Source organism: Ruditapes philippinarum, unplaced genomic scaffold, assembly GCF_026571515.1.
Source record: "Ruditapes philippinarum isolate M1 unplaced genomic scaffold, ASM2657151v2 ctg10584_1_1_1_1, whole genome shotgun sequence".
NCBI lineage: Eukaryota > Metazoa > Mollusca > Bivalvia > Venerida > Veneridae > Ruditapes > Ruditapes philippinarum.
The window spans coordinates 1-24,138 of NW_026863902.1; the positions used below are offsets into that span (position 1 = coordinate 1).

Here is a 24,138-nt window from a genome sequence, read left to right on the forward strand (position 1 = left end):
CTGTTCGCTATCAGTTTCTCTATTTGCTATAGGGTTTGTAAGCGAACAGCATGGATTCTGATCAGACTGCGCAGATGCGCAGGCTGGTCTGGATCCATGCTGGTCGCAAACCCATTACGTTGGTTTTGTCGTGACGCGGCTCATATGTCTAAAACTGCACGACTTTTACAATGTTTACCAAATGATTAAATATAGCAATGCATGAGAGAAAAAAAGAGTTTTTTTACCCGGCATGGTGTTGTCAAAGAAACATGCTAGAACTCCTGCCATGAATACTGGGTTGCCTAGCAACATTGTGATTGTATTGTCAAGGTCTTCAATACCTACAGATAAGGATATGAAATGCATAATAAATTTGACAATGCATGCCTCTTGTTTTAAACAACATATTACAAGATTTAAATAAATGAAAATATAAGAATTATTTTTAAAAGTGAAAAATTGTCAAAATATAAAAAAATAAAAGTATCAGGCGCGGATCAAGGATTATTTAGCATCCGAGTAGCAAATAACAAACTAACCCCTTGCAAATAAGAAGCATTTTTACAAATTGCGGTTCTTTGGAATCAACAAATACAATACGACTGATCAAAATACTCATTAAAATCATATCCTTACTGACACTTCACTTCCTTTCGTACGTAGAGTGACGGACGTAGAGTTACGAATAGTGACGTAGAGTACCGTCTAGTAACGTAGAGTAACGTCTAGTAACGTAGAGTAACGGAGAGAAAACAGGGAGCTGATGTTAAAACCAACCTGTCTCAATGGCATCCTTTGTGGTCTTTATCCAATGCTGCAACATCATTGCAATCAACATTGATATTCCAATGACGGAGAGGTTTCGTTTAGAATTAAGGTCAATAAACTGAAGATTGGACAACATGACTCCAGCTAACACGCCGAAGTTAATCACTTGAAGTCCACCAATAACAGAGTACGGAATGGTGACGAAAAACGCACCAACTTTACCGATGACGCCAAGTACCATAAACAAAAGGCCCAGTAATTGAAACACTCGCAAACTTGCAACCTGTAAAAAAATTATAAAATGCTTTTTGCAATGTCCAAATTGCACACAACTTTAGGCTGATAAATGAGTGGGAAACTTTACATTCTGATCTCAGCATTAATCCACGTGTTATAACAAAGGACGAGTGATAGATATACATTACATGTATATTTTTGCCATTAAACAGTTGACTTCTTGTTAATTCTTGTTCTTGTTTTTGTTATTTTGTTTGTTTAAGTTTATACAAATAGATTTTAGTTCGATTGTGAAACAGTCTCGAATCCGTTCCAGGAACCAACCAGTACTAAGTTATGAATGTATAGTTTCTTGCTCAAGGAAACAACGGCTTGCCACTGACAGGGTTTGAACCCACGCGGTCAGCAATCCTTAGATTACTTGTCCGAGGTATAAACCACTCGGCCACGCGTTGTTTGTTTTTTAGGTATCTTTTATATTATTTTTGTAAATATGTCCAATTTATTTAATATGTACATTTTCAAGTTTAATTTATGTTTAATATTCATGCAATACTTTTTGGACACATAATGAGGTCAATGGGATGAAATGACTTTCGAGATCAGGAGATAGCTTAAAGTTACATGCTTCAGCAGAGATCAAGCCACTATTCACCATCCATCCGTAATAAAATGACGTACATATTCCTTTTAATAATTCAACCGAGTAGTTGTTTAAATATCAACTTATTATTTATTTCTTTAAAAAAAGCCTACTAATTGTACTCTTTAGGTGTAACTATATATTTTGATGTTTAAATAATCATTAAAATTCGCTCATAAAAACGATAATGTGATATTTTTGCAAGGTGTTATCATAAATGAGGTCAACTTCAATGTCCAGGGCAGGTTTTTATTCGGGTGAGGTAAAATATGAGGCGGGACATGTACATTACTCTATTTTTTATATTCAGACTGGATAGACGGTAATCATATTTTTAGATAAAGTTTTTTGACAGGTCATATTGCCCCATATATTTAAACGAATGTTTGGGTATCGAATAAAAGTCTTTCAAAAATTTAGTAAAATTGGCTTAATTCAATTTTGTTACTGTTTCATAAAATATTTGAATAAAGTTATGTCTAGTAATAAACACACACTAATGGTGTTCTTCCGCTCAAGTTGTCAAGTCTTTACATAAAGGGGCGCTATATACAACATTTTAGAAATAATCATTACAGCATATAACCAACCAAGGAAACATTTATTACCTTTGTTATTCCAATTGCTCCAATGTTGCCACCGAAAGTTGAAGTGGCGTGTCCGGCTCCTGCCCAGCCTGCGATAAAACTCATGAAACCTTCAACAGCAATACCACGGTTGACAGCGTGTCTCGGCGGAGGCGGGGCTTCAATGACTTTCACGCATGCGTAGTAATCGCCAATTGAGTCAATGATGGAACCGAGCGTTCCAATAAGGAATGTTATAAAAGCACCAGTTTCATATCTTGGGTGACCGAATTGTCCTGGGGATAAAAAATCATTAAGATAGGTATTATAAGTATTGTGCACAAAGTTTATATCTTTAAATTAGCGATATTATAAATATCAACGTTCAGCCGCCTGAAGCTTACTTATAAAATTGAAACTTGAGGGGAGAGTAAGGTTATTGATAAAGGTGTCTGCCTTTCAAACAAGAGCTGTCGGTAGGACAGCAACGCTCGACTATTCTTAGTGCTTGATAGTAAAAAAGCCTTGAATAAAAGGTAATATTTTCTCAGTAAAGAAAAAGGCATTTTTTTCTTTAAATCCATATTACAGTTATAGGCATTGGAGAGAGTCCTATTATGCTCTCAAAGAAGAGTATAAAATTTCAACATGTTTCAAAGCCTTATGTCAAAGAACTTTGAAAATATTTGAGGTATTACAAAAACTTTAAAGTAAATTCTAAGTCGAAAAAGGGGCATAGTTCTGTCAAAATGCTTGATAGAGTTACCTCCTCCTGTCTACAGGTTGGGGTCATAATGGTGAACAAGTGTGCAAAGTTTCAAAGCCATATGTCAATGGACTTTGAAAATATTTGAGGTATTACAAAAACTTTAACGTAAATTCTAAGTCGAAAAAGGGGCATAATTCTGTCAAAATGCTTGATAGAGTTACCTCCTCCTGTCTACAGGTTGGGGTCATGATGGTGAACAAGTGTGCAAAGTTTCAAAGCCATATGTCAATGGACTTTGAAAATATTTGAGGTATTACAAAAACTTTAACATAAGTGGTTACGCCGACGCCGACGCTCGGGTGACTACAATAGCTCTACTTATTCTTATCGAATAGTCGAGCTAAAAAGTGACCGTGAGTTCGAACCCTACAGGGGACACGATCATTTTTCATCATATATCAATAGTACTGACTTGTTCCAGAGAGACAGCCGACTGTACATAGCAATATCAAGCCACACTTCTAAACTTTGTAATGGCCTCTGTAACATACGATGAATGCCGAATGGCACTTGTATTTCTTGCTCACCTGGATACGGGAATATGAACCATTTTGTATCATCGATGATAAACGTGCGAGAGTCAGTCCTGGCATAGAAGTCATCACTGTCCGGAGACATGTCGAACCCACCAGCCTCTGTTATAATCCAACTCACGACCCAACCAACTATAGTTGCTATCAGGATCTAAAAATAATGATGAGCACATGCAAATTAATGCACTGACAAAATACTGTATTTTATATCAAGCAGTATGTTTTGTGTTGACCAATAATTAAATACAGCTGGATATCTTTATTTTACTGTACATACTCGTCTACAAACACGAAATTAAATTGTGAAAGCATGATTTCATGAACCTGTACATAATATAGATTATAGCATTTAAACGATTTTGAAACCGGCCGGTATATGTTTAATTTTGGTAAAATATTATTTCTTATTACTTTTTATACTAATAGCATTGTACGATTAAGGGAATTTAATGATTTTATTAAAACATGGAATGACCTAACTCTTACCTTACTGGTATTTTGTAAATGGACCTTACTGCCCTTTTTTAATTCGGGCCAGTCTTGTGGTCTAAAATGTATTTGTACAGTTTCAAAATACTAAGCCTGGATAGGCGACGGTATATAGAGTTTGGTCGGTCCAGACACAGATTTGCAGAGAATCTTGGCTTAATTATGATCACATGGTCTCTTTATTATCATTAAACCTAGTTATTAGAACCACTTTATTGAGAGTAAATACATATATATTTACTGTAGATATAATCCTTTTAACCATTGCATTGCTTCCTTGCTTTATTTACATCACTTTCAAATAGTTAATTTATCTTTTTCACCGTTTACATGTTCATTGACAAACGAATCATTTTCTAAAAAAAAAACTAATGGATTTTTCCCAAATATGATTATAAACTGCAGTTCGATGTACAGTTTGATATTTTTGTATTTATAAATAACACCAATAATTATTATAAAATATATTGGTTTAGACTTAAGTTTGCTGTTTTTGCATTCTTAGAATTACACTTTTTTCTTACATATCGTCACTAGAAATCTATATCTATAGGCGACTTTTTCCTGAAGACTATTAGTATGTTAACAATCTAATGCATGCATGCAAAAGACACTGCATTCTAGGAAGCTGATCGGATCATTTAGTGCACAATGCTGCTGTATAGCAATTCAGTCACTGGGCCACTTTTCAGAAGGTCTCGTCTAATCAACTAGTAGGCCTAAAGATGGAGTGTTGGGACATAGGCGGTTGGGGAAGAACTCGCATTCAGCACAGGCTAGATTTCTAAATGAGCCGCGTCACGACAAAACCAACATAGTGCGTTTGCGACCAGCATGGATCCAGACCAGCCTGCGCATCCGCACAGTCTGATCAGGATCCATGTTGTTCGTATACTGCGGATGCGCAGGCTGGTCTGGATCCATGCTGGACGCAAACGCAGTATGTTGGTTTTGTCGTGGCGCGGCTCAAATGTTTTTTTATACATTTATAGTTAGTTTCTAGTAAATAAGTAACGTACATTGCGTTATACTCTTGGTGTAAAGAATATGTAAATATAATAAACATGATTGTAATATCATTCAAATATAAACATATTCTTTACATCAGTGATCATAAGAAATAAAATATTTACTTTTAAACAACTATATAACTCTGATGTAATTTTACTCTACAAAATTACTGCTCCGATGCGTATGGGATCTAAGTAAGCTGTCCTCTTTTCAGAAGTACAGCGGGTAGTATTTATTCTTTAACCTTGACCCACTTATCAACATTTTAGTGTAAAAAGTTGATAAGCTTCTTGTCTGTGCCCATTTTCTTTCTAAATCTGATAAAGCCATTAAACTTGTGTTAATGAGGATGTTTGGATGACTAGCAAAACTTGATTTATATGTTTACGAAGAGAAAAAAATCTATAATTTCAACCGGGTGAAAACCGTCTCACGTTGCTGTTTTTACTGCTAATTTCAAGTAAATTGGGTCAAATGGGTTGTCCTGATTTTTTAGATATTCCATTCCACACTGCTAGATGTCGCATAAAAACAACGTTGACTTACCGAGAACATTTTGTGGAACTGCGACCATTTGATATGGAAACCACGTGACCGGTTGTACCATGGGATGGGCGTACGTCTTTTTGCGAGATAAAACGAGAGTATAAGAGCCACTGCAACAGTCCTGCAACCAAAAATGGATTTTTTTTTTGCGATATGTCGTACATAATTTTGAAGCTTTTTTCGCCCAACAAAAGATACAGGTGAATATTGTGAACTTTTCTGTGGCCTATTTGTACCTTATGTCCTACAAAACAACGGAGATTTATATATGTTCTTTGGACAGTGGCTAACAAGACTTTAACGACGTCTTCAAATAGCGTTTGAAAGAACCGTATTTGTGTAAAGACATAATTAATTAATCATATTTACAAGGCTGCTATTCCCCACTGTGCTTTTGCAAATCTCACGGTTGCACTGAAAACATAGAGCGCCATGAGTGTAAGCGCGGGAACCACTGTGATTGGTCCGATGAATCTGAGAAGAAGACCCACAATTCCAAACATGCCGACAAACATGTGAAGAGCGCCTGCTATCATTAGACTTCCTTCGAGCTATAATGTAATCAAAGTAACAAATTATTATAAATCGATCATTGATAATAATTGTCAAACAATTACAAATATGGTAATTATGTAAACATTTATTTTCTATCTTTTTATTTCAAAAGGTAAAAGAAGGTGAGATCCTGGTTAGAAACGTTAGATCAACGTTAGTGCCTCTTTGGTTATAACATCTTAAAAATTATTGTATATTACTTTTATAGTGTATTTAATTAATTATAAAGTATATGTTTTCATATCCGTTTTTTTCTCTTTACATTCCTAATTCACCAAATTCAAATAATCAGAGGAGCTAAGCAGATCTTATAAGTTTTAAGTAATTAGGTACAAAAATGGCAAAGAATTATATCATATTAAAAAAAAACCAACTTATTTTTACCCTCTGGATTTTAGTCAGTGTTGAAATCGCCTCTACTACTGTCCCATTTGTTGTACCATTTACCGCTCCTTTCAGATAAAAAGATGTTTCAAAAATAATAGGACATGTTGTTATTGGTGTAATTTTTATGTATAAAAGTAGTAATTAACTTTAACCGGCTTAGTGTTTTAAAATTATTTTGAAAAACAGTCGATTTACTTGACTGATTAACAGTTTGCCGATTTTCCAAACAAGTAAATACATTACGATTCATTTAGAATACTGCAATCCTATTGGACAAAAAATTATCTCAAAAACTAAATATTAATTATATCTATGAAAATAAAAAATGAGATTGAATTTACATATTAAGTAGTTCGTATGAAATATTTAAAAGTGCATGAAATTTAGATCTTGCAGCAATTAAGAGATAAATGTTGACTATAATGATAAAGTTTTCACCTGCATTGTCGCCATCTTCTACACAGCTCCATGCCGGAAGTGCCATGAGCGCGATTAAAGGTGTCACGTATGTTGCGGTAGGACCTTGGTAAAGTGGTAATCTGAAACAAAAATGTGAATGGTTTATGTGGTATTATGAATGGTTTATGTGGTATTTTGAATGGTGTATGTGGTATTGTGAATGGCTTATGTGGTATTGTGAGTAGTCAATTTGGCATTGTGAATAGTTTATGTGGTATTGTGAATAGTTTATGTATTCACTGTTATTAAAAGAAAAAGATTGCCTGTTGTACAGGGTTTAGAAGTTCGAGTCTTACTTTGGTCACATATGTTCGCCCACTAGAACTAGTCAGTTCCGGGAATTTGTGTCATCAGCGCGATAAATATATTAGTTGCAACAACTTGTTTCACAACCCAGCAAAATTCATGTTTTGAGTAAGTAATGTCTTGCTTCCAAAGAATTCATTACTTTTAAAAGGAAAAACAGAACTGAGTTCTTATTTTTTAAATAGCTTATAATGATTTATCGGCTGTTATTCTCCTAGAACTTGAAATTATTTCTGAGGCACAATGGGCCTTTAAATATGACTATTTAAAATAGGCAACAAAGAGAAGAAATGTGACCTCATCTTGGACTAATTACCGTATGCCAATGGTGTTCTGGAGGAATGTGCATAAACCAGACATGAACATTGTCGTACTGAGAAGTTTGGCTTTGAGTGCTTCATCTGCGCGCGCACACAAAATGTCTGCCACCAATAATGATGTTGACAAACTCCTTGACAACGAAAGAAGACCATGCTGTAAAAAAGAGGTTTTATTGATTTAAAAAAGTGCTTCTCGATTGAACCAAATATTATTATACAAAAAGATCGATGGTTAACTTAAGAAGTTCTAGCAATGGAGTTGTCCGAGTTCTCAAAGTTATTTAGGATTATTTTGGTTTATACAGATATTTTAGTTCTACTGTATAGTAAGCTATAAATTCATAGAGCCACTTTAGAATCCGTTCCTAGAACCAACCAATAGCAAGCAATGAGTGTAAAGTTTCTTGCTCAAGGAAACAACGACTCCTTCTTACTGGGTTTGAACCCATGCGGCTAGCCATCATTGGATTATTAGTCCGACGCGTCATCCACTCGGCCCTGCCGCCACTCTGATTATATGTCTTATTTTTTTTTGCTACACATATATATGAGCCGCTTCACGACAAAACCAACAAAGTGCGTTTGCGACCAGCATGGATCCTGACCAGCCTGCGCATTCGCGCAGTCTGATCAGGATCCATGCTGTTCGCTATCAGTTTTTAAACTTGTAATTGAGTTGGTAAGCGAACAGCATGGATCCTGTTCAGACTGCGCGGATGCACAGGCTGGTCTGGATCCATGCTGGTCGCAAACCCATTATGTTGGTTTTTGTCAGTCCTTGGCCGACACCTTTATTCAAACAAGCATCAACTTTTTATGTCGAAATTTATTCTAAATATAAAAAGTGTTATGTTGCGTTATGTTTCATTTACACAGTATATAAACGATTTGAACCCCAACCGGATCTTGTGAGAAGATCTCAGCATCTAAACGTACACTCAGGCGAGATGACACATTAAACTATCAAAAATCGGCTTGAATTTAATATGTTACGGTATGTTAACATTTGAATCATATTAAGAAATAATTTATCTTTGCTTAAATATACATCCATAACCTTCTTCGTAAAATATATGCGCATAAAACGCTGAGCTCTTCGCCTCATGTTTTGTTTATGCCAACACACGCCGATTACACATGCAAATGTATGCCTAAAATTGTTTTATTTCACTATAACTCATATCTGAATCTTAACCTTATTGCCTTAACCCCATGTTACCGGACAGACACTTGTAAAAATATCTTTGAATATTGATAAAACATAGTAAATAATAGAGGCGACATTTCTGATAACTGTACCCGTCTTGCTAAAACAATTTTAATGATCTGTACCCTACTTGTGTTTTCACTGAACCATTACTTGCGAGTCACTTTTGATGATTTTTATTGTGTTTTTGTCGTATGTTCCAAATTTTAATGTGCAGAATATGAAGTATATTGTGTCACAAGAGAAGAGTACATGTTTTAGTTCTATGTAAGTAACTAAAACTGCATATGACTGGGGGAGCTTCGTCATGTTTTCACTGTCTACGAAAATACTGGCATGAAGTGGCTGTTTATACGAATCAGAAAGTCAATTATTTCTTGATAGGAATAATTAACTTTCAAACCTCATCTTCACTTACCATTCATTTTTCTTTGGAAAGATATAAAGCTAAAATATTACATATGTACCATAATTTTTTTATATTTAGCTCAACGGCATTGTTGTTAGTTTTGACGTGACCGTTACATAACGTCACGTATCAATAAACCCCGAAATATCATTACAAGATTTTTTTGCAGATTACTTATTTCAACATGTTGAAAGCTTTACACCTACCATTGATTTCATACACTGTTTTATATTCTAAGAAATTCATTGACTTTCTTTTTCTGACATGTACGACTTTTATTCTTGTATATCTTTCATAGACGTCGACAATTTTGGCATCTTTTTAAACGGAGAATATTCGGGAAATTTTGAAATTTTAATAGTCAGTGTTTCAGCTATTGGTGTTATAAACTTCTTTTTTTTCGTTTACGTTATTGGTTGTGACGCTGAAATTTTTTAAGTAGGAAATTTTATTCTGATCATTATTTAATATTTATTCTTATTTTCAAGTTGCAGTCTGGATGGCGAATAATTATATGGCTAATGATGGCATTGAAATTCGTAGTCTTTACTCACCAGTATATGCAGTTGTATTCTTCCATGGAGATCCGAAATAAAAATATACATAGCATTATATATTTTATTAAACAAATGATTAACAATATTATCAGTTAAACCAATTCTCGGTAAATACCTTAGATCCCACCTTATATACTAAAATTCTATTACAATCATTTATATTTTCTGGCAATAATTGATACAAAATCGCAATAAACGTAAACTTTTTCTCCAATAAATCTTTAAAAATACTCACAAGTCAGGGTACAGATAAAATTCGTAAACTCACAAGTAGGGTTCACAATCACCAGCAAGTAACGTTCAGTTTACGGAAATGACCTCCTTGGTAAAACTCTTAAATTTATGTTCAAGATACAGCAATATGTTATGCATATGACTAAATTATCGTTTGTTATTGATTACTTTAGTAGTTCGATATCACAATTCAATGTTTAACTAAATCAACATTGGAATAAGACGGATTTTTGTTCGTGTTCAGTGTTAATCACCTGAAAGCTGTTCGTGAGTTTCGGTTATTTTATAGCCTTCGTGCTAACGTTTATGTTTTGCATAACTTAGACGTTTAATAAAGTTTCTCTCTTATAATATAAATATAGATTTACTAACCTAACGTCCATCAGTATCAATATAAATACCAATATCGTAAACAAGTGCAGTGGCAGAATATGGCTGACACTAAAATCTTCTCACAAGATCCGGTTGGGGTTCAAATCGTTTATATACTGTGATTTATATTTGCTTTGATAACACCATGTAAGTGCATACGTTCAGTTTTGATTGACCTGTACAGACCATGAGCATGGACTACTAAAATCAACTTTTATTTGAATTATCGTTTAATGTACACACAGACACATATTACCGGTCCAAAATTAGTTGTATTATAGTTTGGGGACCTGTTTGTTGAAAAATGTGTCTGAGTTAAATCGTATACATATGCATTGTACAGACTGAGTGTGTACATGTATTAGTACCCACTAACTACACTCCATATATCATGCCAATTGATTGGCTCATTTTTTGCTGGGGTTTACTTATTGTGGCGGCAGAGAAAGGGAGAGCGAAAGGAATATCATATTTAGATGCTCGTACATTGGTTACTTTTTCTAGGCTTTTCGTGACAACAGGGATTGACCTTAAAACAAAAGAGAAAGAACACCAAAACACTCTGCAATCTGATCAATATTAGGGGCTACGTCCCACTCGTACAAATCAGATAGTCTCGTGTTTCGATGTTCTTTCTATTACTCAATGATCGTGCGTCAGTTGTAAACTTAAATATTCGCATATCAATTAAAAGGTGCATGCACGTCCAATTACATAAAATCACAAAAAATAATCTAGAATATAGTTTTTTTTTTTTTTGGTCATTAAATTATCAAAAATTTACCTGAATAGCAAAGCCAAATGTTAAAGGTATCGGCGGATTGTCAAACACGTCATAAATAAACCTTTCTTCTTCATCTATCTCTATTTCAACCTTTGGTTTCTCGCCATTCGCAATGGGCTCTGTGTTGTTCTGATCCCCTGTCTAAAAAGCAAAATAACTTTATACAAATCTATCTATGTAATGGACACGTGATATATCTCCAATTATTAAAATAAACATTTTAGTGTTCCTTAAAAGAAAAATTATTACATGGTCAAAATAAAACTCTAAACGTACTCCTCATTTTCATAGACATTAAATAGTTTCGTTAATACAGATTTTTCAAATATTAATCTAAATCAATTAAAAGATAGTAATTTTCTTTTTTTTTTTTATCTAATTAGTATAAACTAAACGATTAATTCCTGACTTTGTGACGTCATCGTACACCTACTAGAGGAAAGTTTTCCGATTTCAACTTCATACTTCAAAGTTTTGTCCTGCTCTGAGATAATGGCGATTTAAGAAAAAATATTTGTCCCCTCAAGATTCAATGTAGGTCAGTTGTACGCAGACAATAATATGCACGTGGGAGATACAATGCAATTTCGTGTTTTTCTCACGCATTTTGAAAGGAAAAGTAAGGGGAAGTAACCGGAGTAGCAGCTACAATCGGGCGACTCTGTGGATACATGACAGATTTCGCGTAGGCTGTCAAATGTGTTGTAACCGAAGGTCGGGACACAGACCCCGGACACTGGGTTACAAGGTCAGTTTATGTGAAATTTCTGTTTAACTTTTTCATCTTTTTGACTTTAAACATATTGAATTTCGATATCAAAATCTAGACTCTACCAACTCATGCATTTTTTAACTTTAAAATAAAGAATGTTTTGTTTTGATTTTGTCTTATTTTCTTATAATAATGTCATCAGGTTTTAATTTTTCTGTATTTTGTGTATCATTGTAACTTGATGAAAATTAATATGTTTCTACCAAATAAAGAAATCAAATATAAATAGTAAAGTAAAAAATGAATTCTACGCAGAATGTAATATTTAAAAACATGTACGCCAGTTATTTATAATTCAATAATTCTTAATTAAACAACACGATTAATGATGATGATAATAATAATAATGATAATGATAATAATAATAATTATAATGATGATAATAATAACAATATGATGATGATGATTATGATGACAATTATGGTGAAAATGATGATAATGAGGATAATGATGATGATGATGATGATAATGATAATGGTGGTGATGATGATTATTACTCTAACAATAAAAAATTTGATGATGATAATGATGATAACGACGATGATGATAATGATGACAACTACAATAATAATAATAATAATAATTGTGCATAGTCTGGTACAGTTTTGTAATCTAAGGTAATGTAATGTAATGTAACGTGACGTAATGACGAGTCAATTTTTAAGTCAAATGCATTGCATCACTGTACTTTCTATAATTATAAAATGTTTGAAACACTTGCTAGTAGATAGACTTTTCCACCGTTATCATTTATAACATTTATACTGAACTACACACATCATTTATTAAGTTTAATATGTACCATTAAAGGCGCATTTTGACAGAAAATGACATTATTTTCATTTAAACAAATCTATATTTTTGTCGTGTTACAGCTTCCAAAACGTTTACCTTTGGTCGTTTAGTTGAGCTGACATTGTTACCTTTTTGTTGTAGTGATTTTGTATTGAAGACAAAATACCACTGTGTGTACCGTTTGTTGATTAAACTTTTTTTTTACATTTAGGTTTACTTTCTTCATTAGGATAATCATCTTTTATACTCTAAATCCATTATCAAAACATTATATGACATTTTGAAAATAGCTTTGTTCTCTCTAAAGAAGAAAATCGTATTCATTTTCGAAGCTTCATGTGCCTTTAATAAAACATCAAAGGATAATAATAATTACGCAGGTCTCTTAAATACAAGCCTGTATGACACGCTTTTCTTATTTTTACAGTTTATAATTACTTTTATTTTAAGTTCATTTTTTAGATGCTTTGATCGCTTAAAATCATTTAAAACTTTTTTAAAGAGAAACGGTGTCGCCAAAAACATTATTTTGGCATATAAAATTTATAAGTGCGTATCTGTAAATGGGCCGGTAGATGATTTACATAATTCGTAAGGTAAGGTGAGCATTAAGTGTGGCAGAATTCAGAACATACTATAGTGTCACAGCGTGAGTGCATAACTATAAAATAATGTACCACATAATGCATAAACCCGACATCGACATTGGGAAAATTTTGTGGATTTTAAATTCAAAATTGAATTTAAAATGTTCCAATTACTTGGCAAACCTTAAACAATCATTTAGTTTGATCAGGGTCTTTCAGTTCTGTCGAGACATGTTTAATTGTAGCGAGAAGGGTTTTAATGGCGTGTTTCCGTACCATTCTATTGGAAAGACCCTGGTTTAATATATTGAAAGACCAGATATTTTTAATTACTCGGGTAAATGTACATGTAACTAACCAACTTAATACTTATATGCAGCACAAGATCGAGATAATGGTTCTCTGATTCAATTACATTCACATTACAAAATGTACAATAACGATGTTGTCCTTCACAAAGTAGAAAAAATACCGATTTTTTTACAATTTTCGTCCATTAACGTATTCAATGTGGTGTAAAGAGATGAGATGAAAATGCGAGATTTAAGCATTTTAATTATTCAAGCGCCTTATCCAGTATTTACCGGAATACGGTGATTAGTGTGGTACACTTTTTTAGTTTCACTCTTCTTATTTTCGTATTTGACATTTAAGTTGTAAATGCTGTAAGTTTTACGCCAGTTTTTGCGAGTTATTTCATACATGCATGCCAGTCATAAATATACATACCTCGTATTCTTCGTTTGAAAATATGAAATTATTAAATATTAACATTTAACAAGATTTGATTAGTCATTACAGGTATGAAAATTGCATTGCTATCCAGTCTATAAACATGCATATGTTGAGTGTTCATTATCTTTCACCAATACTTTAGATTTATGAAGTCGTCAACTTCACCAAGTCCAGCCGCCACCATTACACCGCTAGGCTAGTGGCCGTCAACTTCATCCGGTAGGCCGCCAACTTCACACATATCATTATTTCACCGAATGATTTGTTGGTGAAGTTGGCGGCCTATCGGATTAAGTAAAACTTATCGGGCCCGATCTAGCTTTCCAAACACGACAGCGTCGTATGACCATTATATATTTATAAAACATGAGATGTACTTTATATACAACCTTGAAGTTATAATAAAGTTTTGATGCGTTTAATTAATACTATAAAGTTAAAATCAATCTCTCAGATAGATCAAGTTTAGTTTTAACACTGAGCTATACTCTTTCACATTAAGAGTGTCAAAAACGAATCAGTGAGTATAACCATGAAGTATCTTTTACAAAAGAAGTAAAACTGGTTAACTCTCATATGTTATTTCGGAGTTTTCCGAAATATCAGCAATGCTTGCACAACAAGGACATATTAGTTCTTGACGGGTTATTAAAATCACGAAAAATGGAACACTGTTAGCTGTACGTGTTCCTAAAGGAACCTGTCTAGTTTCGTTAACTGATCATAATTTTGTACATCAACATCTAAGCAGTCGATAGCCAATTATATTCATAAATACCTAATTAATATGCAAAAATGTATGAAATTTCTAAACATTATAACGATTAAACAATCAATGATCATATGAGCCGCGTCATGACAAAACCAACATAGTGCGTTTGCGACCAGCATGAATCCAGACCAGCCTGCGCATCCGCGCAGTCTGATCAGGATCCATGCTGTTCGCTATCAGTTTCTGTACTTGTTATAGGATTTGTAAGCGAACAGCATGGATCCATGCTGGTCGCAAACCCATAATGTTGGTTTTGTCATGACGCGGCTCAATTATAATATAATAGACACTAATTGAACATCATAAACTGAGGGTACCTGATAAGTTTGGATGTTTTGGTGTTTTTAGATATTTTCATGTGCACGAGTGAACTTACAAGATAGCGTGAACGTTATTGGTGGTCTCGTTATTTTGGACACAATTTAAAGCTCAGGAAGTTCTTGTGTAAAATAAACTCAGTAAATTCTTTTGTAACTGTTCACTAGAAAATGTAACGCAGAGTGGCTATGTATTATTAAATAGAACTAAAAGAGCTGAAAAACTAGAAAACTACTATCGTTTACATTTTATTTTAGAATGACAATTTTAGAATGACCAATGAGATTACCAGATTTTAGATTGTGATTTTAAATTGACCAATGAAAAATATTCTTATATTCAGTTGTTCCCTGTAAATCTTACAGAAAGTCAAACTGATTTTAGACGATTTCCCGCAAAAAATACACCAAATAATCAAAAGTGATCTACAACTCCATGTACTGATCTACCACTCAAAATAATGCACTCCAGAGATTTTTAGACGCTTTAAAAAGGAAATTGTTATCAGATATCAAGCTGCGATTGAAAATCGTTGGATCACTATTAAACAGAAATAATTAATGTCGTCTGCAAAAAGTGCAATATCCATACATATTGCACTTTGATACAGACAACTCTTTATATCATTTATGAAAAGGATAAAAAGTAATAAATGAGAGTTGTCTCCCTTATTAAATCAGACAGTCAAGATTTGCAGAATATTTAATACATGTACGTGCTTTAACCTTACTACACTATATAGACCATTTTATCTTTATCATCTCACAACTTATACCAAAATTACCCCCACCCCCTCCCCTCAAAAAAGCCATACATTTGTATTTTACTTTATCACAGTTAACAAAAGCACAAAGCAGTTTAGATTTACTTCAGATATCATTATAAATGAATGTGCAGGCTAAGTGCAGTCAACTATGATATGGATTCATCTACAAACAAACTGACACAAGTATTCGCTGAAAATCTGACTGTTTTAACACTATTTGTTAAGTCTATTCCTGACCCTCAAAGAAGAATTTAACTTAAAGGTCCATTATGCCTCAGAAATGCTTTTATTTTTATTTTTCAAAAGTATTTTTTTTTAATTTAGGTGTACTTTTATTGTGTCCAAAAGTTACTCCTTGGCCAATAACCTATGGAAGCATAAACCTGCCCTTTTAACTTGTGTCTTATGACTTGCGACTTATGACTTGTGACTTTTGACTTCTGATTTGTGACTTACCTGTTTGACATAAATCGGCGCGTTTTCGAATGAAATATGGCAGACGAAAACGCTTTATATTCTAGAATAATTTTCCCATTTAATTGAGGCGTTTTATAACACAGTCTCTTCTAAAACAGTATTTTATCATCTGGGTTAGCTGCGATTCGAAGGCTGCTGAGCATCTCTTACTGTCGACAGTTGTCCTGACTTATTCAAAATGTAAGTGTTATACAAACCTCTCTCACGTGTAGATTCTCTTAAAATTTATTGTTTTAATGACGGTTGTGGAAGCTGTTCATATCCTGAAAATTAAGATAGTATCTGATACATTCGAGGGTTGATGGATTTTTTAATTTTAAAATATTTATTCACATGAATCAATTTGCTAGCTAGGGCATAGTGTCGCTCAGGGTAGCAGGCTGACTGAGTGGTTCACACAACTGACTTATAATAGGAGGATTTGCTGACAGTCTAGGTTTAAATCCTGCTATGTTTGTGCTAGCTGGTGCTTCACTGGGCAAAAAAACTAAACAACCATTGCTGACGTTCCTATAAAATATTCTAGAGAGTGTCTGTAAGCTCCAACCTTTCTGCACTATCATAGTTAAATAAATTAGGTTATGTATTATCCAAAGCAAACCCTTGACATGCGAGTTAAAGATTGAAACAAAAAAAAAACATGAACAATTCATGTTAGATTTTTCTTTGTACTATGCTAGAACATATAGTACCAGATATATTGTTGTTATTTGCACTTATCACCCTGACTGTTAACACTATTTTTTTTATATACTTTACAGATACTGACAGATACTGATATAGATGAACAGAAATAAAAATGAAGATTGGGCTCATAATATTAATGATTTTGGCACTTTTTTATGTGGTGATGTGTGTTGTACCAACCTAATTGCCAAAGCAAACTTTGAATCAGAGGTCCGAACTTATTATTGAATACATTTGTATTTCAAACTTGGTTTCAAATACACCGAGATTCTAGGATTTTTATTAAATAGACATAAAATTTTGTTGTCAATTATATAGATTCCTAAAGAAGTTTAACCTACAACGTCGGGGATTACAACCCCACAGTTATTAATACCATTCACAAAGAGCTGAATACTTGTGGACAAACTATGGGTTATAGGTTTTTGTGGCAACGGCTTCAAATTAATCATAATGTGAAGACAACTCATCAGGAAGTTATGGAGGTAATGAAGATTTTAGATCCTGAGGGCACTCGTCTGATCTGATAAGAACCTATTGTCTCAAAAGGCGAAAGGTCCCAACTATATTTGGCATTTAGATGGTTATTGCAAGTTAAAACCCTTTGGATTTTGAATCCATGTATTATTGATAGATTAAGTAGAAGACTGATCTGGCTAGAGGTATCGGATACAAACAATAATCCATACCTCATTTCAAAGTATTTTTTTTTAAATTCCCTGAAGTCAATTGAAAATGCACTTCGTATCATACGTTGTGATGCTAGAACAGAATACTCTGATGTATACCTTTTACAACAGTTCTTTCGGTACAATGCAATTGACGCTTTTGCAAAACACAGAAGTGTTATAATTGGTAAAAGTACTTCCAATCAGCGAGTTGAACGTTGGTTATGCTCTTTACGACAAGAAGGTTTACAGTGGTGGCTCACCTTTTTAAAAGACTTGCGTGATTCTTGACGATATGATAAACTCGACCAAGCCCAATCTGTTAATCTGAAATTTTGCTTCATGGATCTAATTCAAACACACATTGATCGAATTGCAAAACTGGAATACTCACATTATTAGCTACTACAAATGTATGTCATTATGTCTCCACAACACTGTCAAACTGGGTTGTCACCGCTTTGTTCTTTCTACATGGATGGAGGATTTTGAAATAATTTAGCACAAATGTTCACCATCATAAGATGTGTCCCAGTATAAGACACATTTCCGCACTGAAGGTCAAAGTCACACTTAGAGGTTAAACGTCCACTTCTATATGAATGAGTGGGTTTTGAAATAACTTGGCACAAATGTCCACCATCACGAGACGAGGTGTCGCTATATACAGCCGCAACCCTGAGTTGAAGGTCAAGGTCACTTGGACAGATTATAACTAATCTGTTATAACTTCTTTATTATTTAAGCCAAAGCCTTGATGTTTTAACAAAATTTCATTTGGACAAAAGCAGCCTTCGTCTGAAATGTCAACATTTGGTGTTGACCCATACTTGACATTGACCTTTATCATTAAAGGTTAGAGATGTGTCTGCATAACGGGTAAATTTTCTTACGATGGTGAACGTTTGTGCCAAATTATTTCAAAATCCCTCCATCTAATGTACATAGATGATACTACTGAACCTATTCCGGTAACTACCGCTATATCGCACTCAGTGGTGTCGCAGATATCTGCACCGAGCGGTCTGCCATCCAGTGGAGAAACCGATACTCCTACAAGGCTAGGAAGATAAACAGAGACAGCCTTTTTCTGTGGAACATTAATAGACTATCCTCATTGATAATCGACAGTGATTTCTTTTCTTTTTTGATCAAATATGATATCATTCTTATGTTGATATATACAACTTTTGTTAATGTCCGCACCTCAAATTCAATAAAACGGCTAAACGTCATAGTAGAAGCGTACTTGTATATACACTTGTACATGTATTCGCAATAAATATTTCAATCATGACAATAATGAGCTTGGTGTTTTGGATTAATCACAAGAAACTCAAAACTGGAACAGTCATTGACATTTGTGTTTTGCATATAAAAATACGAGAATTGCAGATATGGCTTATTCCGAGGGATCACTTTGTTTCGAGATTTTTTATAACCATGGCGCGCCCACGTATGCTGTTGTAAGATTGTTGATGTAATCTATTTAAAAATATATACATGTAATTGGAAATTCATCAATCAATGTGTCCGACCAAATTTGACAGACAAGTCCCAATCCAAACAACATATATCATTTCTAGTTTATCTTACAACATGACGATGCCTTTAGGTCAACTGACAAGTTTAATTATAAATGTATGTCTAGAACAAAGTTCGCCCGTGCCTGCTCCTGTTTCATTAACAAAAGTACAAAGTATCCGAGTCTCTTTAAATTGTTTTCAAACAGATATCATCAACAATATTCAAACAGCAGATGATGGTGCGACATGGTAAGTAATGCCTGCCACACATATTTTAAAGTAACAAAGTCAATGGTGAGTGTCACAGTACCGAACCAACGTGTGTATATATATTAGAAAGTTTGAATGCTTAAGATCAAAGCACTTAGATTATATGACCATTTAAAGTCTTTGCACTTGTTGGTCATCGTTACCACAATGTGACCTTTTGACCATTAACAGAATAATGGATGTGGTATGTAGAACTCATGAAGGTGCATTTACATATAAAGTTTGAAGGTCCAAGGTCAATGGGTCAATGTCACACTTAGAGGTCAAAGGTCACATTGTGGTGTAATGTTTCGTGTCTCGAATATAAGTCATTCACTGATGATTGGATTTTCATATAACCTGGCAAAAATGTTCACTTCTACCAGATGTTTTGACATCACACAGATTCCTCGCTTCAAGGTCACTGTCACACTTAGAGGTCAAAGGTCATATTTTTGTAAAACATTTTTTTGAAGGAGTAAATGATGATGGGATGTTCAAATAGCCTAGCCAAATTTTCAATATAAATAGAAATTTTGCTGCACGCCCAGGTCCCTCTTTCTATGGCAAAGGTCTCAGAGGCCAATTCATGAATTATCAAATTGTGGTGCATTTTTGTGTCATGTTGGCACGTTGGCACGGCACCATTGGCAGTTAAAGAATGTTCTTTATGTTGAATACTACGTATATTTTCTTTCTAAAATCTTGCAGATAACCTTTCGATTTTTGCCCAGTACATAAATCATACCCACTACTGATATGAATTGCTGATATGCATCGTGCATTGATTTTCGCAACATTATATGGTTGTAAAGCACGAAGATAAATGACTAGCAAATGCAATAAAACTTTTTATAACATCTCATTCTCTAATAGTTTTCCAGAAAAAAGTCGAGTTACAACACTTTTCGAACTACCCTCGTTTTATTGGACCTTACAACGACCCATACAACTACACCTCCCTTCTTTCCAAAATAAGGACATATACCATTGTCTCTCCTCTTTACTAAGATTTTGCTGATATTTACTTTATTTCACTATCAACATAAAATCCAAAAAGTTGTTCAATTATTATTAAACTACATACGATGATCAAACAATGACAAACAACAACGATAACAAATTGAATTACGGTGCATAACATAAGCTTATGTTACTACATGTAAAATAAATGTTGTTTTAAATAAGTTGTATACAGTGTGTACGTTTGAAAAAAAACTACACACCCAAAGCTTAATTACATGAATATCTATAACTTGGAATGCACATTGTGAAGAAATCTAGTAGTTTACATAAATCTGAATCTGTTTAGCAATAGTTAACTAAAGGTTACACTCTCATAGGTACTTTATAGGAAAGATGATCGGACGCACTGTCACAACATTTAAATTAAACAAACGCAATCTATAACAAATCGAGAAAAGTACTTGAAACGTAGAATATATTAAAATTAACTGATACAATTCAATGAACAAAAATAATCTATGTAAAAACTCGTTGTCTGCCATATTTCATTCACAAACGCGCCGAATTATCATGTTCAACAGACAAGTCAAAAGTCACAAGTCAAAAGTCATAAGTCACAAGTCAAAAGTCGTAAGACACAAGTAAAAAGGGCAGGTTTATGCTTCCATAACCAGAGCTATCTTTTTCTCCAGTTAATTTTAGGCAATTAGTACAGTTATAATGATTTAGTATTTTGTATGGAAGTCTAAATACTACTTTGTTAACATATTTCTACTTTTATGACAAATCATATCGCATTTTTCGCTATTTTCTTCCGGTAACAAACTCCAAATATTCTTTAAAACCATTATTTAAACTTTATAAAATTCATGTTTGCCCTTTCTAAAGAAGTAAAAATTTATTTGTTTCCGAGGCATAGTAAATCATCTATAGCTGTGTTAGAATAATCAACGCATACAAGATGATGCTAACATTGCACACTTACTAGCTTCAAATAAAAGCTTTAAGTCACATACATTCAATGACATACATTTAATGTATAAACCTACTTAGGTTGACATATGCACATAGACTCCAGTGTCATATTAAAGTTTTGTTAAACGATATTAAATCTCTACATTGTGTTTACGTGCATATGAATATTATATGAGCCGCGTCACGACAAAACCAACATTGATCGTTTGCGACCAGCATAGATCCAGACCAGCCTGCGCATCCGCGCAGTCTGATCAGGATCCATGCTATTCGCTTACCAACCCTATTACAAGTAAAGAAACTGGTAGCGAACAGCATATATCCTGATCAGACTGCGCGGATGCGCAGGCTGGTCTGGATCCATGCTGGTCGCAACCCATTATGTTGGTTTTGTCATGACGCGGCTCATTTCTTGATCTACGAAAGTGGGGTTGTTATCTATCATATCTATTACCTTTCAGTGCAAAAAGTTTGTTGTTTTCATCATTCTATTTAAATATTTTATCCAGAACAATAGTATATTATATTTTATTATAAAGATTATGTGAAAAGTAACGTCACGGCGTCACGGTCCTCGTTAAGCATGGCCGAACTTTATTATGACGCGTACATTATATCCCGTCAGTTTTTTTTATTTTGTTTTTGCTTTTATTTTTGGTTGGATTTTAAGTGACACCAACACAGTATATGTCGTATGGTAACTTTCCAACTTAACTGGTGGATAGAGATCTTAGGTGTAGATTGCATTATGTAAGGCAAAAGCGGGCACCTGGGTAGAACCACCGACGTTCCGTAAACTGACTGGATAGCTTTTTCGCATGAAAGAATGTCATCAGTCCGCCCAGATATCGTTTCGAGTAGTAAATAGTAAATAATGTAAACTATGTAGCGAGAATTGTATTACACTGTTTCATTAACATCAGTATGTTTCGCCATCACACGAGTTCATTCCATTTAATGACAATCTGTAAAAATTGATATTGTTATGACCCTTGTGGCTGAGGGGTTGCCTTTAATGGTTGAGGCATCAGAATTGCAGCCACCGTTTATCACTGTGTGATCATAAGAGGCGACAAAATATTTCAATTACAAGAGTCTATGCATCTCTTAGCTCCAGCAGGTTAGATGAAGTATTGTTGACCCCGGTGTTGCTTTGAAGTTTGTAAAACCCAAGGTTAGTACAAATTATCTTTTCCTGTTTTGGCGCAATAGGACCTATGACCTGTGTTGGTGCGCTGTAAACAAACATACAAAAAAAGCGGATATCGTTGCCAAATACGACAAGCAGGAAAAAATAAACCTAAAAAAAACCCCCCAAATTGGACTGATTTTGCAAATGATATTGTTTCATTAGTGAGTTAAGCACTAAATGGAAATTATTAAATAACTGCTCATACAAACATTTCAACAATGATGCAGATGACCAATGTTGCAAATCGGCTTACAACTCGTAACTCAGGGATCAGAGGATTATCTTGGACGGCCCATATTTTACGAACATTTAAAATACGTTACACAAATTTGTTGCAAAAATCCCGCTTTTTGTAGAATTCAGTTTTAAGATTGGTAGACCATTTATCGTATTTTGATGATCAGGAACTATTGCAATATTCTGCTTTAAAAGTACAACTTTTTTCTCTGTGTAAAAAGGTTGTTTTTGTTTTTCATTTTGACAACTATGTACACATGTAGTTGTATAAATTACATTAGGAAATGTTTGTATCTTTTTGTCAAAAAACATACTTGACATTAACTCAACATTTAATTTATTTTGTCTAATATCGTAAGGTTAAAGGTTATGTTTACGTACGTTAAAATATAAACGTATACGTATAACGTGACGTTTATTAAAACTGTAACATTGAAGTTAATCGTAACTCACGTGAATTAAGCATGGTACATAGAGATACAGTAACGAAAAAATGAAAGAAGTACGTTTTTATATAGAATATTATAATTTGTTGAACATTGCATATTGTTTTTAATTACATAAGCTATTTCTGTTATACCAAAAAATAAGACCTAACTGCATTTGATTGAAAATTTAGTTATATATTAAAACGTAAAAGGACTTCGTATTTAACGTTACACATATTTCTTTTATTGTCATTTTCTGATTTTTCTCAAATGTTTAGAAAGATGATTTTATAAGGTGGATTGATTAAGGTCAGAATTATACCTCACCTTTGCATCAATGTCTAGTCCAGGGTTGTCTAGTCCAGTTACTTTGTAATGTCCTCTTGTATGAATTTTAGCGTTTTTTGCTATAGTCAAATCCATGTTGGTTTCATTAACATTGACATATGCCCGTATTTGATTAACTCAACAAGATCTCGCTTATATACTCATGTCTTAAGCGGCGCATAAGTATTAAACATAATTATGCATGCATGATTGCGCGGCGAACTCTCCAACAGTACAACTTTAATGATTTCGTCCACATTTGAAAAGTAAAATGTCTTTTTCCTATCATTATGATATGAAATGCTATGCAGTATAAATACATAGATAAATAAATGAATATTTTTTGGTTTATGTCATTCTGTAATTTCAAAATATAAAAGTAAAATGTTATCATTTGAAGTATTAAAAAGATTTCCGTACTTTTATGAAAAATTGTCTGATGATCAACATTACTATCATTACCACCGTTGTATCATCATTTTCATTATTATTATTTTTCTCATCATCATCATCATCATCATCATCAT

At 33.7% G+C, this 24,138-nt stretch overlaps 1 protein-coding gene across 1 annotated transcript; it reads right to left on the reverse strand.

The window, feature by feature from the left end:
• Nucleotides 1-227: 227 nt before the first annotated feature.
• Nucleotides 228-23,784, reverse strand: LOC132723761 (solute carrier family 23 member 1-like; the record flags this gene model as incomplete). Its single annotated transcript, XM_060708537.1, is given in 11 exon segments — nucleotides 228-323; nucleotides 760-1,033; nucleotides 2,239-2,492; nucleotides 3,493-3,649; nucleotides 5,545-5,665; nucleotides 5,914-6,095; nucleotides 6,484-6,551; nucleotides 6,925-7,025; nucleotides 7,568-7,725; nucleotides 11,135-11,275; nucleotides 23,612-23,784. Coding segments are annotated over 11 exon segments (1,648 nt in total), but the record flags the coding sequence as incomplete, so codon positions are not given.
• Nucleotides 23,785-24,138: the final 354 nt, after the last annotated feature.